The sequence below is a fragment of the Colias philodice genome, chromosome 2, assembly GCF_061535455.1.
Source record: "Colias philodice isolate Cphi_HAF_F1 chromosome 2, ilColPhil1 Martin Lab GWU primary, whole genome shotgun sequence".
Classification (NCBI taxonomy): Eukaryota; Metazoa; Arthropoda; class Insecta; order Lepidoptera; family Pieridae; genus Colias; species Colias philodice.
In genome coordinates this window covers 1,056,980-1,071,869 of record NC_143087.1, presented here as the reverse complement: position 1 = coordinate 1,071,869, position 14,890 = coordinate 1,056,980, and the positions used below count along the sequence as shown (strand labels likewise).

Here is a 14,890-nt window from a genome sequence, read left to right as displayed (position 1 = left end):
CAGCTGAATATCTATCACATACATAATACTTCGGAAGATAATGACAATGCGTATAAAATATACAACCTCAAGCCTACAAAATGGCGTGTAAACAATTCAAAACGCTAAACATTCGATATAGTTGAGCCCTTTAACTAAACTATTAATACTATTCGCTAGTAACTATTATAAACTCTTAAATTATCATCAAAATAAGTACTCAAAAATATATAATTTCCAAATAAAATTTAAATAAACTTAACTTTAAATTAATAAGACTTTAATTGAACTATTAAAACCATAGAAATCTAAATAACAAGACACTAGAACTTAGAAGTCGTAAGCGCGCGTGACCTTGACCTTGACTCACCTTAACTCAGGTGACTTCCAAGCCACCATTGCGTTCGTCGCTGTTCAGTTGCTCTCGAGACGTATGTGTGTGTTGGTGTGTTTCAGCAGTTATTTAGATTTCTTTCTATGTATTAAAACTCTCAATAACATCCAAATTATAATGATTATAACAAATTGGCTATAATTTCGCTAACTAAAACAAAATAAATGTTTTTTTCTGTCTTTCCTTTCTTTCTCAAATATTTAAGATAGGTATGTGTGGTATTCAATAATTTGAACTTATATTATTGCAATGGCAAAATTACCAACTTGACATACTACATTTTCTGCGATTTACAAAGGATTGACCCGCTCAAATTTTTGCCTATTATTCAAATTTGAACTATTTCTGGCAGTCTCTTTGTGAATCTGCCATTTTCAGTCTCAATTTGAAAATGAATTTGATTTGAAGTTATATATACCTATAAGATAAAGGCCATATGCATGATGCCTCAAAGAAATAATTGCATTTTTATTTACTATCCTCAATTATCCCAAAACACGTAAATAGACAACTACATTCAAAATTCGTTTCGTGTTATAAAATTTGCGTACAAATGCTACTTATAGCTAACAACAAGTTTATACATTATTCAATCAATAACCTTATTCATTTCTTCTGTAGTGTTCTCATGAAGATTTTCTCTGTTAATAAATAGGATAAAACCTATAAATATAAAAATGAATGCCTATTTCCCTTGGTCACGACATTACGCGTGAATGGCTGGACCGATTTCGTTAATTCTTTTTCTATAATATTCCTTGAAGTACGAGGAGTGTTCATATGGAGAGAAAACGTAAATACGTACCACGGACGAATCCGGGGCGGAACGTTTTGTTAATTCCAATTAAAATGATACAAAAAGGTGATATTTGACTGATTTAAATTAAAAAATATGGCATGTTTGTGTCTTGGCATATTTAACTAGGCTTTTTTTGAAAACTTCGGTATAAATTTTGACCAGAAGAGTGAAAAAAGCACTCTCTGATGCTTCGCATCATGAGTCGTGCAATTATGAATTTAAAATTAACAGATAAAACTTCATGAGAACACCACAGAATATAACGCGCGACATTAGGCAACAATTTGATACATCTATCACACGAATTTTAATCACATTTAATATTTTTCCAAAGTCTCAAACATAATTGTTACATCTAAAGCAAAATAAATATTATGATGATTTATACCATACAATAAACAGACAAGTTCATATTCAGTTTGTTAGTCAGTTAGTCAGTTGTTAACTATTAAAAATGTCAAATCTATTTTCAAATTAATATTGCGTAGGATGGTTAGATATTATTGTAGAGCCATTTTAATAGGCAACATTTGACAGTTCAACAAAATTCAACAACGTAACCTAGTAACCACGACATAGAATAACATGATATTTCGTTTTGTTAGAACTGCACATTTGTTTAACTTTTTTCAATTACGATTACATATTTATAATAATAATGACCGATAGAAGTAATTTTAGGACTTGATTTTACTGATAAACCATTCTAAACATAATGAACAATTTCTGATTTAAAGAACTGACGTCGCTACAATTTTGTGCCAATAAACCTTTTTTCTTTTTAAATACCAGAGACGTTACTCTAAAAATCGAAATCTGACATCTAGAATCGAATGCATTGATTACTTGGGAATAAAATCATAAATTATTGACATGTGTTTCAAGTTCGATTGACAAATGTTTCAAGTCCGTATCGATTAATTCACTTTAATCGATGTTTTTAAGCAGGTTACCACCCTATGAAGATAAAATTGATAGACGTCAAATGTTGCCTATTAAATTGGCTCTACTATAGAAGCAGTATTACCTTACTGAGTCTATCCTAACTTTAATACTGTTATGTATTTATTGATATGTAAAGAGCGATAAGGGACTTACAAGAGGGCTAAAAATGTATGGATTTCATGAAATACGTATATATATATATATTTGCATGAAACTATTAATGTCATGGGCTATATATAAATATAACCCGCGACTTTAACATAAGTTAAAGTTAAGTTATGTTAAAGTCGCGGGCTATATTTATAGATATTCTATTAATTGAAGTAGAAACTAATTTACTAGAATGATACATAGAAGGTATAAAGTTCAACAATTATTATTTATATATTTGGTTTCTGTTTATGTTACATTTTGTACCTACGTTTTTTTTTTATTGGTAATAGGGAAGCGCTTGAACATAATCTCGCCTGCCCCCCTAGTCAAGTGGCTTTCTGTTAGCGTAGCGTTCAATAGAATAGACTACGAATGTATGAGATTGACGTAAGCTGTAGATACGTTTATCTACAGCCTACGTCAATCTCATACATTCGTAGTCTATTCTATTGAACGCTACGCTAACAGAAAGCCACTTGACTAGGGGGGCTGATGTTAAACTGAGATGTGGTCTGAGATGGAACGCGCTATAACGTATACATATTACCTTTCCGTCCAAAAAACCAAAATGTGTTTTACTAAAATATGTTTTCTTGATGGGATGGGATACCAATTTTCATCTTTTCTTTCTCACTCATCATTTCTTCTGTCGAGACTCGAGACTATTGGACCCGTCATATCAATCAATCCCATAATGTGTGATATCCCATATGGGATTTCTATGGGATTTCTATGGGATACCATGTGATAGCTATGGGATATTTATTGGATAGCTATGAGTTGCCCATATGGGATAGCTATCTGATAGCCCATATGGGATAGCCATGGGATAAGTATGGGATATCTTTGGTATTACAGTGCAGTCCTCTGATCGTACACAATAACGGCGTCTGCGTCGAGGAACTGACTGTGCGACTTGCTCAGCGCTATGATCGCCGCGTGCTCGCTGCGCATTCGGTTCTTGTACTTTTTGCTTAAATTCACCTGGAATAAATAATAATATGTACATTGTATTGTCTACTTGTAATTTATTAGAGACTGGTGCCTGAAATAGGTTTCAAAATAACCTGGTGAAAATTGCCAATGAAATAAAATTGAAATTTAAAATATTTTTTTTAATAATATTCCAAATTAATACAAAAATATTGTATACCAGTTATGGTCCTTCGAGCCGGATATAACTAATTTAAACGTTTTCCAACAAAAATTTAAATTTAACATACTTTTCATGCATTCATACGTTTATTCACACTTTTAGGTAATGTTTAACGCGTGAACGTAAAACCGAGAGATTCTGGGTTCGATTCCCATTATAACAAAAAAATAATGACATGATGGAAGGGTCCAGGAAATCGATTAAAGGAACAAATGGAAAATGCATCTTCCCCCTACCTTGAATATGAGCAGACAGAACTCAATATTTAATAAAAATTATCTTATTATCAATATAAATTTTATTGTACTGATTACCTAGATACTGATTTCGGGTCGATAGCGTGATCGAACTATCAGTCCACATCCGCATTTTTATATTATTACTAGCGGTCCGCCCCGGCTTCGCCCGTGGTACATGTTTACGTTTTCTCTACATAAGAACCATCCTCGTACTTCAAGGAATATAATAAAAAAAGAATTATCGAAATCGGTTCAGCCGTTCTCGAGTTATGCGCTTACCAACACATTTTGCGATTCATTTTTATATATAAGATTTATCATTAATGTGTGCGTGATATATTCATAAATTACATTTTATTTTATACTAACTGTACACCTGGCTTCTCCTATGGCAAAAATTGGTCATACGAACTTTAAAAGCTTTGTGGGCTCATTTAAAATACTTTGCTGAAGATAACATGATCAAATACATAGTTTTCGATTCAAAATAAAATCATAAAATATTCTCAATAAGAAATGATCCTTCGAGCCGGATAATCGTTGAAATATAAAGGACACACAGACATACATTCATTTTTATTTAAATGTCACCGGTGAAGATCAAAACAAAATAACAGTAATATATTTAGTTTAGATTTTAAAAAAAAACACAATTCACAAGTAATTGCGTTTCTTTAAAAAATCTTAACTAAGTATAGAATGCAGTTTCATCAAGAGGCATACAAAGTATTAATTATACTTATGACATATTTTAAAAAGTAAAATAAATATTTCTCCCTACCTTAGCATACAGTTGGTGCAAATCATCTTCAGTAGAGAGTGGTCTCTGCTTGGGTCTGAGGAAGGCGGGCAGTGAGCGAGTTTTCAGAGCGTCTATACTTGCCGCACCCTCTATTTCATCAAGCACTAAAAATATTTGAAAGCTAAGTTTCCTATCTAAACATAAATAAGTAATAATTTTATAATGACAATTGTGCCTTATGGGGTTTATGGCATTTACGTAACATAAAAAATAGAATTACCAAATAAACATAAATATTGACATGTATAAATAAGTATTTGAACTTAACTTTAATAATGTTTATGTAATAAAATTGTTTTTTTTTTTCTGATTATGCGGAGCTGTGAAATTATGTTTGCATGCCAGTATAACTGGCGAATGTGCTGTTTCCTTATAGTAATAACTTGTGAACCACATTTGAGCAAATAAAGATTTATTTTTTTTGTTTAATATATTATTTTTAAGTGTTGCCATAAAATATCTGAAATTATGTTCTTTTTAATTTTAAGTTTTATAGCATTCATTGGCAGCATTAATAAAAAATTGTGATTAAGACATTTCATTATACCCCTAAAAACTCCATATTACTATACATAATGGCTTGTTTTGACTTGTTCTGCACTGTTTAATATATATTACGGACCAGTTTCTTTACACACAATAAAGTGTAAATAAATAACTATACATTACTAATATATACACTCACTCCCACTAGAAGCATATTGTGCAGCCTCTCGGGGAGTATCAGGGACTCTATTCACATAGCAATGTGCCTGTGGCCGAGCCTCCCGCTGGTGCCTACATTCTGCGTCCCCTGCGTAACTCGCTGGCCTCGTGTGCCTTTGTACTTGCACCTGTTCATGTATTTATTTCGTGAAATTATGTATAATATGCATAGGCCATAAACATACATAATAATATGGCAGCATAAGTAACTAGTATGTAGTAGTAAAATGTATAGATTTTTAATTTAAATTAGGTCAATATTTAGATATAATTTAAATAGAAATTGACATTTTTATATGTTTATAGACTTAATAAATAATACATACCTCTGTGTGTTTTATTCTGTAACTATCTTGACATGTGTAGCTATGTCCCTCTTTTATTGTGTAGTTCTCTTTTAAATATTGTTCATCTAAAAATCAATAAAATTCATGTTGTATAAAAGCTTCCCATCTCATCTCATTTCATTATTGGACTATTTAACATACCAAACGATTTCTGATGTCGCGGCATTAGGCGGCAGTAACATATAATAATTAACAAAATAATAACACCGCAAATTCCTCCGATAAGCCAAGATAACCAAACAATTATAACGCGACCCTGCAAACAAAGATGCAGCGTAATGCATCAACTGCTATGATTTAAAAAAATATTGATTTTTCAGTGCATTCGTACCTGCTGAAACATTTCAATTATTATACCAAAAGCGATTAACGCTTCTTTTTGATCCCTTTTTAAAATGTTTCCACAACATTTTAAATCTTGTTTTCCTTACTTAAACCTAAGAAAAATTATACAAAAAACCTATAATAAAATTCCTAAAAGCTATTCCTGCACTTGCATATTGTTTTTCTTCATTGTCTTTTTTAAATATTTTGCGACTGCGCGGTTTCCAACTCATACCAAGATTCGTTCAGTAATGTGTGGTAATGTCACAACTCACATTCTTTGAGGTATTTCACGATATGTTCAAACAGATAAAAAATATTTTATCGATTAATCAAGTTGCTTTATTTACAAATCGTTAATCGCAAAGTCTTATTATCAGACCATTGCTTCAAGTGGCATATTCTATTACAGACGTAATTTTAAAATAATTTAAGATCCCCAGTTTATAAACGTTAATATATATGTCAATATGCGTTCCATATCAAGCAATTTTATTATTTTATTTCTAACTTCATGAAACAATTTTTAGTTATTTATTAAACTATCTAAACAAAAATAAATACAATGTCCTTTTTATTTAGTTTTAGTTTATTTTTTTGTCATATTTAATGCAATATTAAAATATTATATCTATAAATTAATTTAACACAAACACGCGCGCAAATTGGAATATTCGCTTAGTTGATATGTCATGTTGAACGTAATTTGATTTCGTTTTCGTAAGCGGCTTCAATTACTAAATAAAGCAAACAAGTCATTTGTTGTTGTAAACATATATCACAGCTGATTGTCTGATTCGTCTGTGTTATCAATTATATTACCCCCTCGGTGTCAACTATCGGACGATATAGCGTCACAAGTTATTGTGAATCCTCGGACTTCGTCTCGCCGATCACTCAGCGTCATATAAATTGCGTAAACTATACGAGGAAATTATAATTCAAGTTTACTGTTTACTCGATGAGTACATTGAACCCGTAATATTTAAATTAAAAAATATGCGGTGTTCATATTTGTTTTATTTCATAGTTACAGTGTTTTGCTTATTGACGCAGAAATCATTTGGTTTATCGCCGGTTATTTTAAGTAAGTTTATTTCATTATCTCTCAAGCATGCAATTTCTTGTATAGTCTAGAATGTTTTATAACTGATATTCACAACATTGTTTACTTCTTTGTCATCACACATTTATATGATGTCTTATTTTAATATTTTTTACAGTACCTGGCGATGGAGGCAGTCAATTGGAGGCTAAATTGAATAAAACAAATGTCGTGCATTACATGTGTGCGAAGACATCCAATGATTATTTTAATATTTGGTTAAACTTGGAACTTTTAGTGCCGTTTGTGATTGATTGTTGGGTGGACAATTTACGATTAGATTATGATAATGTGACGAGAACAACAAATAATCCCCCGGGGGTTGATATAAGGGTGCCGGGGTGGGGTAACCCTGAACCCGTGGAGTGGTTGGACCCCTCACATGAATCACCGGGTGCATATTTTAATACTATAGGTGATGCTCTTGTGAAAATTGGTTATGTGAGAAATGTGTCGCTGAGAGGAGCTCCATATGATTTCAGAAAAGCACCAAGTAAGTACCCATTTGTTTAATTAATTTCTCTGTATTAGTTCCACCTAAATATTAAACAGAAAAACCGTAAAAATGTCTTATCATTCTTATTAAAGGTGATTGAACCCAAAATTTTTGTGTGCACAACTGAATATTTAAATTTATATTCAGTATGTAAACAATGGCAGTGCTAACCAGAGCATAACATACTTTTTACCTGTTAAACAATATAAATAATTAAGAACAAATTGTGAGTTCATATGTAATGCACAAAGCTTAATCTTCAATCTTCACAAATAAATTCCCTTATAAATAAAGTCCCTATAAAATTATAATATTCTTCATTTTTAGATGAAAATGCAGAATTTTTCGTCAAGTTAAAAACGCTGGTTGAAGAGACATACACTATGAACAACAAGTCATCTGTGACGCTACTAACTCATAGTATGGGTGGAGCGATGGCACTGCACTTCTTACGATTACAGACGCAAGCCTGGAAGGATCAGTATATTCGGAGAATGCTATCGCTGTCCACACCCTGGGGAGGCGCTATGAAGGCGTTAAAAGTATTTGCTATTGGTAAGTTATGGAGACATTCTATTATGTCCTGCGATTTGGAGATTTGTTTTGCAGCATTAAATATTCTGTTAATAAAAAAGAGAATAATATATGAAATTAAATGTTAACAAATGTTAAATATGCTCAATTGTAATATTCAAATGCTTTGTTTTTAGTGCTTTTTGATAATGAATCATTTACAATTACATTGTATAAACGAGGAAAAGTGTTCTCTGATCAATTACTTTGTTGTTTCATGGTAGTGTAGTAGGTTTTACAATTATATATATTTGTCAAACACATTTATGTAAGGTCCACAGTTGGGTCAATATGTCCTTTACAAGGGAAAATAATTAACTGAAATGTACGCTTTCGAGGAAAAAACCGCTGGTATTTATAATTCTAAAATAAAATTCAATAAAATGATAGCTAACTAAACATTATGTTATGTGAGACGAAAAAACAGGTCGAGTCTTAAGAATATGTAACTCAGACTGCGTGTTTTGTTACTAAGGTGGCAATTACGTAATGTAACCAAGTTGAAAGGTTTCTTTATTTGCTTATTTTTATTTCATAACAGTATTATTTTTCCCTGAAAAATAAGTAAACATCCTATTGATATTTGATGGGTTGGAAATAGTAAAGTGTATATATTTGTTTACTATGTATTTTACGCCAATCTAAGTCGCGGTCTTACGCGTTTTGATAAAACACGACCCTGACCCTATAAATTGACGTAGGAAAATGGACTCAATTAGTAGCGATTACATTGTATATAAAGTACACATGTATTATAATAATGACCCGCCCTTGCGCTTCTTAATATTTTAATTAGGTACCTGCGCTGCTTTGCATTTGACGCTCTCACTCATCGAAAAAAAGTAATACAGAGATGCTAAATTCTACTTTTGCCAATATTCCAATACATTTTGACAAATATTTTATACATAACTACTAGGTTTTTCCTGACTTCAAGGCAGAAAACGTTTTATTTAGAATTTTGTCCTAGATTCGACAAGTAAAATGTATTCCATAATAATAAATAAATTGTACCTAGTAAGAAATAGTTATAAAAAATCATACATCATACAGTTGTATGCAATACATACCTATTACCTATACATAATTACGTCCTTATATTTTGCACGGAATAATTTCTATGTAACTATTGCTTCGTCATGCACATGCCCTACATTTTCCTTCTCAATGGACTTGTAATCGTTGATCCATTGAAAAGGAAAACCAATGTCTGAGTGTTTGTAAACAATGACTTTGCTGTATCATGTTATGATTGCGTATGCACATAGGTGATTAAACTACATTTAGTATACCTATAGACTATAGGCTAACCTAATAAGTGGATGGGTGGTGAATTTTATAAATACGTAGGTACTCAAACTCAAACATTCATTTATTCAATTAGACTACTATTTACTACAGCATTGTATACAATATGTGCCATAAATTATATTCGTATACAATATAAATACTGTTATGAATTTTATAATAAAAAGGAGCGTCTGTTCCCAGCACACGTGTCAGAACTGAAACTTCTTTGGAAAGATTCAAAGATATCAAAATTGTCGCCTTACTCCATGCCGTGACGGTTTTGCCACGACGCGACCTTGAAATTTTACTCTCAACGCGCCTAAAGAAGTTTCACTTTTGACACCTGTGGTCGGCACACGCTCTTTTTTATTATAGCAACCCAATCATACAAATTCCATAAAACAAATGTCCATCCAGGCGACGACCTCGGTTCTCTAATACTGCGCGAGAGCACGATGCGCACAGAACAGATCACTTGTCCCTCGCTCGCGTGGCTTCTGCCTTCCCCCAACTTCTGGAAGCCAGGGGAAGTGCTGGTGCAGACCGACAAGTTTAATTATACGATTAATGACCTGCAGAGGCTTTTCATGTGAGTATAATTTCCCATAATCTAACCTTATTTCTCATATTTGTTTAAGGATTGGTGACTCAACTGGTCTTAAATTAGAAGTGTTTTGTAGGTAGTGTTTTATTTCAATGTTGTACGTATACACACCTCACCCTCACACCCCTCAATGTTTAGATCGTTCCGTAATTAATTCATACGTATTCAGTTGCTAGTTTCGTTCTTTTTGCCTTCCGAATTTCTCTGAAATATGACGATCCAAACCACTTCTAAAGTCTAGTTGAATTATACATCTGAATTTGATTCTAAGGGCTTGAAAGTTCAATAAATAAATGCCTAACATAATATGATTAAATGCTGGAAATAATATGCTATATCCAATGATCTGATAACAAACGGTCCTTATCAGGCTCCTGAAACACAGCGAAAGCTATATCAGGAGTCTGAGGTCCTCTTTTTTTTTTGTAATGTGTTTTGGTTCAATAAATGATTTTTATTTATTTATTTTTTTATTTTTATGTCCAGGGACATGGACGTGCCGAACGCGTGGGAGATGCGCAAGGACACAGAGCATTTGTCGCGGGACTTCTCAGCGCCTGGTGTTGAATTGCACTGCGTTTATGGGTATAATATCTCCACTGTTGAACGGTAAGTGTTTCAAATTATGGCCAATGTCATTTGAAGCTCGTAGACTAATAACCTTAAAATGTATAAGTGAGGTTGTGATGCAAAATAATGATAAGAAATTAAGCTACATGTTACATATTTTAATTTGGAAGACCTTTTTTTTAAGTGGGGAAATCTTCCAAAGATACCCACGGACCCCGGGGAAGGAGCCGTGGGCTATGTCGGATTCTTACCGACTAAAACCCCACTGTGTTCCGTCGAGCCGCTTTGATGCGGGTAATTTAGAAGACCTAAAATAATGTTGTCAAAATTGTTTCTAAAATTAGTCGCTTATTTTTTTTTTATTACAAATTGCATAACAAATTTTCTCCGATGATACAGACCAGAGTACATAAATTTTACCATATTGCTTAATATTTGAATTCACTTACCAGTATATTATAATTGAATATTAAGAGCCGATTTTTCAATGCTTGGATAAAACTTATTCGTCGAATAATGTATAAAACTACCATTTCAAAAAAGTATTCCAATTGCACGTATTTGACAGTTTACGTGACATTTTAATATTTTCGTGTAATACTTTATTGGACGGATAAGTTTTATCCAAGCATTGAAAAATCGGCCCTAAAAGTAACCATTATTTCCAGGCTAGTATACAAACCAGGCACCTGGCTAGACGGATACCCCACTTTACTCACAGGGGACGGAGACGGTACAGTCAACTTGCGTTCTCTCGCCGCTTGCACTCACTGGGCCAAACGACGCACCGTTAAAAATAATCTCATTGGCAAATCTGTCAATACCCTGCCACTAAATACGAATCTCAATGGGAAACCCGTCAAAACCCTGCCTTTGTTAAAGGCAGAACATTTAAAGATACTCCACGATCCTCGCGTGATCGAATACGTGACGACTGTGCTGGGGAATGACGGGAACTGATGACTTATAGTGAAAATTTTGAATGTGGTGCTCTTGAGAGGTGATAGGTTTTCTAAGTTTTGGGATGGTGACCAATCCTGTGGGACAGTTGGTGATGGTCAAAAGGTTGGCCAAATGCGCAGTTTCGAGTGTGATAGTTTACTTACTATTCTACCATCACAGCTTTTTGGAGTTTACTGAAATTTGTGGATTAATCAGGCAGTATTATATGTAACTTATAACTCTACCGATAACTAGGGTGCTATTGAATTTTGTAAAAAACCATATTACTGATGGAAAAACAGTGTTTTCTTCATTGAGATAATATTACTACGTATGGAGGAGACACCACGAACAAAATCTGTGGCAAGTCAAAATTTTTTTGGTCTAACTAAGTTTTAAAAATTATTATCTAGTTAGGTACTTACCGATGAAAAGTTATGTTAGTCACTTTTCCGTATTGTTTGTGCAATATCGTAACACACACGAAGGCATATTTGATGCGTTTCACTTTAAAACAAATGAAAAATGAGCGTGCAGTTAAGCCGGCTTATGTTGAGCGGAACATAAGTGATGTAGGCGGTGTCGTCTCCATATGTCTCTCGTATCTCAATGGTTTTCTTCTTAATAATTTGTATTTCCTGTGCATTTGGCTAGTCTTTATCAAGCTATAACCGAGATTCCGTGAGGAAAACTATTATAATAAGTAATTAAGATTACTGTGAAATCTGATTAATGTACAGTAAAGTGTATTTGAAGATTATAGTGTCGATTAGAAAAATAAAATACGTAACGCAAAGCGCGCGTATAAATGTAAAAATTAGCTAAAATTTATTTGTTTTTAATCAAGTTTGCTGTGCATCGTTTTCTTGTGATTTATTAATGATTCATGATTTTTGTGAATAAGACTAATTTTTAATAATAGCTCATACCAAATGAAGTTGGTGTTATTTATTATGTGAATATCTCAGTACTCAATTAACAATTTATTATTTGTTTATTTAGAGAATGTGTTTTTCCGTAAAATCTCTCTTAAGTTTGCTCTCTGATTTTTATATTTCGTTTATTTGCCAGTTTATCTGTACGTTTATTATCCAATTTTAATTTAAAGTGTTACCACAATTTAATTGTTATGTTATTTGTTAATAAAAATGTTAAAGTTGATCTCTCTAAGTGCTAACAGAACTCATTTCTTTTGAATTTAATATCATTAGTGAACTTTGCTGTGATAGCAATCTAAATGCTCATTTAAATGACACTATCTATTTACGAAGAGTATTTTATATTTATCTGTATCCTAATTGAAGTGAAACTTCTTTATCGGGGTTGGAAAAAAATTTAGTGTAACATTTTTTCGTTACGCGTGACATTTTTCCGTTACGCGCCATCTTTTTTTTATCCCTACCACGCCTGATTCGACGTATTTCTGTAAAGTTGCAATTATGCAAAAAAATAATGCTTTATGCCTTATTTCTCAAAAAATAATAAGGTCATAAAGAAGTTTCACTTCTTAGGTGTCTACACTAGTACAGGCACACATTATTTTTATTTTTTATCTACGATTTGTAAAATAATGCAATATTAGCGTATTATGCATTTGCTAAATTTTATTTATGAAAGGAGTTATTTTTATCTTAATTTTGTGTAGAAAGCTTCCATTTGATTTAATTTACTAAAAGATGAACCCTTAAAATTGTGCACTTTGACTTGCACATTTAGTGTGAAGTAGTTAATAGACATTCATCTTTGGACTTCCATATCTATGTAAAGTTGTAAAAATTATTGTATCTTTATTTGAAAAACGGGTAGTGGATACAGTCTGACACGAATGAATATTTTGGTTATATTAATCACAAAATTATTTAGCATGTGTAGTTAGGATTGATAAGAACATGAAAGCCAAATACTTTACGAAATAAAAGTATAGTTAAATATTATTTTGTTTTATTCATTGCACCTATTCCCATCCTCAAAATTTACCAGCTTTCCTTCAGCAAGCATTAAAATACATAATATAACTAGCGGTCCGCCCCGGCTTCGCCGGTCTCCCGTGGTACATATTTACGTTTTCTCTACATAAGAACCATCCTTGGACTTCCACAAACATTTAAAAAAAAGTATAACCGAAATCGGTTCAGCCGTTCACACGTGATGCCGTGACAACGCGGAACGGGTTTCATTTTTATATAATACTACTAAAGGGAATAAGTTTGTGGTTTTCGAAGTGGGAAATGGTGAAAGAAAAATACTTTTACTGATTACTGAAAATCATCGCTTTTACTGAACATGTTTCGTGTGGCGTATTGTTGAAACTATTTTGTTTGGTTGAAGTAATTTAGAGACCTATTAATAGAATTGTTTTTCTTCCTTATCTAGTCCCACTTTGAATCCTCTATAATATATACATTTTCAATTGGATATATTAGAATGGTTTCAAACTTACCTAGTACCTAGTGTGATGGCAGAACTGAATAACGATGATGGTCATCGGAAAATAAACATAGTAATACCACATATTGTATAAAAGTGAAGTCCCATGTCCCGTGTAGTAGGGTAAGGGGCAGATGCATTATACATCTGTTTCACTGATCGATTTTCTTTAGGGACAAGAAGGTGATCAGCCTTCTGTGTCCATTTTTTTTCTTCTTCGTCTCCACCGGGAATCGAACCCAGGAGGCGGTCTACTATATATAACACTATATTAATATATTATGTATATAAAAAATAACAAGTAAATTTTAAGTAATCTGTAGTGATACGCTGATTTGCGCGTTGCTCGATGTTAGTGAAAGTATCTTATTTTAGAAGTCACTGTACTTATTTTAATGCAAGTGGCCTACGGATAGTTTATATGCAAATCGCATCTAACTCTGCGCGTTCATTCAAACACTTTTTTACATTGATGTTACTTATTTTTTCATGCAAATACACCTTATCGGATATCTATGAAATTTGGTACCGAGATTCTGACCATAATGAATAAAAATATCACCAAATGCAAGAAAATTATCAGGAAGCTCAATTTTTATCCATTTTTTCTCTCACATGACGCCTTCAGGTCATCTTATCTATACTAATATTGTAAAGCTGAAGAGTTTGTTTGTTTGAACGCGCTAATCTCAGGAATACTGGTCCGATTTGAAAATTCTTAAGATGTTAGATTAATCGAGCCCCTTTTATTTTGAAGATCGAGCCTATTTATCAAGGAAGGCTATATAGTATATGTTACTGTTACTTACGCTAAGACCAACAGGAGCGGAGCCACGCGGATGAAACTGTGAAGCGCAGCTAGTTTAAAATATATTTGACTAGCATTCCGCCTGCGGCTTCGCCCGCGTTTTCAAAGAAAAACCCGCATAGTTCCCGTTCCCGTGGGATTTCCGGGATAAAACCTAGCCTATGTTACTCGTGGATAATGTAGCTTTCGAATGGCGTAAGAATTTCTAAAATCGGTCCAGTGGTTTATGAGC

General features: G+C 32.9%; 2 protein-coding genes across 2 annotated transcripts; one reads left to right on the top strand and one right to left on the bottom strand.

Moving 5' to 3' along the window:
- Positions 1–2,765: 2,765 nt before the first annotated feature.
- LOC149490149 (uncharacterized) lies at positions 2,766–6,061 on the bottom strand. The gene is made up of 6 exons (XM_089710524.1): positions 5,851–6,061; positions 5,661–5,775; positions 5,499–5,584; positions 5,153–5,300; positions 4,447–4,571; positions 2,766–3,254 (listed from the first exon to the last, which is right to left on the bottom strand). The coding sequence occupies exons 1-6, from the start codon at positions 5,860–5,862 to the stop codon at positions 3,123–3,125; spliced, it is 618 nt and encodes a 205-aa protein (XP_089566650.1). The 5' UTR covers positions 5,863–6,061; the 3' UTR covers positions 2,766–3,122.
- A 465-nt stretch (positions 6,062–6,526) lies between these two features.
- On the top strand, positions 6,527–13,357 carry LOC149490148 (lysosomal phospholipase A and acyltransferase-like). The gene is made up of 6 exons (XM_089700976.1): positions 6,527–6,930; positions 7,067–7,441; positions 7,772–7,999; positions 9,725–9,896; positions 10,398–10,520; positions 11,150–13,357. The coding sequence occupies exons 1-6, from the start codon at positions 6,843–6,845 to the stop codon at positions 11,439–11,441; spliced, it is 1,278 nt and encodes a 425-aa protein (XP_089557102.1). The 5' UTR covers positions 6,527–6,842; the 3' UTR covers positions 11,442–13,357.
- Positions 13,358–14,890: the final 1,533 nt, after the last annotated feature.

Excerpts from the sequence above, each read along its gene's own strand:
- LOC149490149 (XM_089710524.1), bottom strand. Across the intron at positions 5,585-5,660 it reads GCGACATCAGAAATCGTTTG|ATGAACAATATTTAAAAGAG; the intron begins GTATGTTAAATA and ends ATTGATTTTTAG. Across the intron at positions 4,572-5,152 it reads ACAATATGCTTCTAGTGGGA|TGCTTGATGAAATAGAGGGT; the intron begins GTGAGTGTATAT and ends AAATATTTTTAG.
- LOC149490148 (XM_089700976.1), top strand. The coding sequence starts at position 6,843 with ATGCGGTGTTCATATTTGTTTTATTTCATAGTTACAGTGTTTTGCTTA. Across the intron at positions 7,442-7,771 it reads TGATTTCAGAAAAGCACCAA|ATGAAAATGCAGAATTTTTC; the intron begins GTAAGTACCCAT and ends CTTCATTTTTAG. Across the intron at positions 8,000-9,724 it reads GTTAAAAGTATTTGCTATTG|GCGACGACCTCGGTTCTCTA; the intron begins GTAAGTTATGGA and ends ATGTCCATCCAG.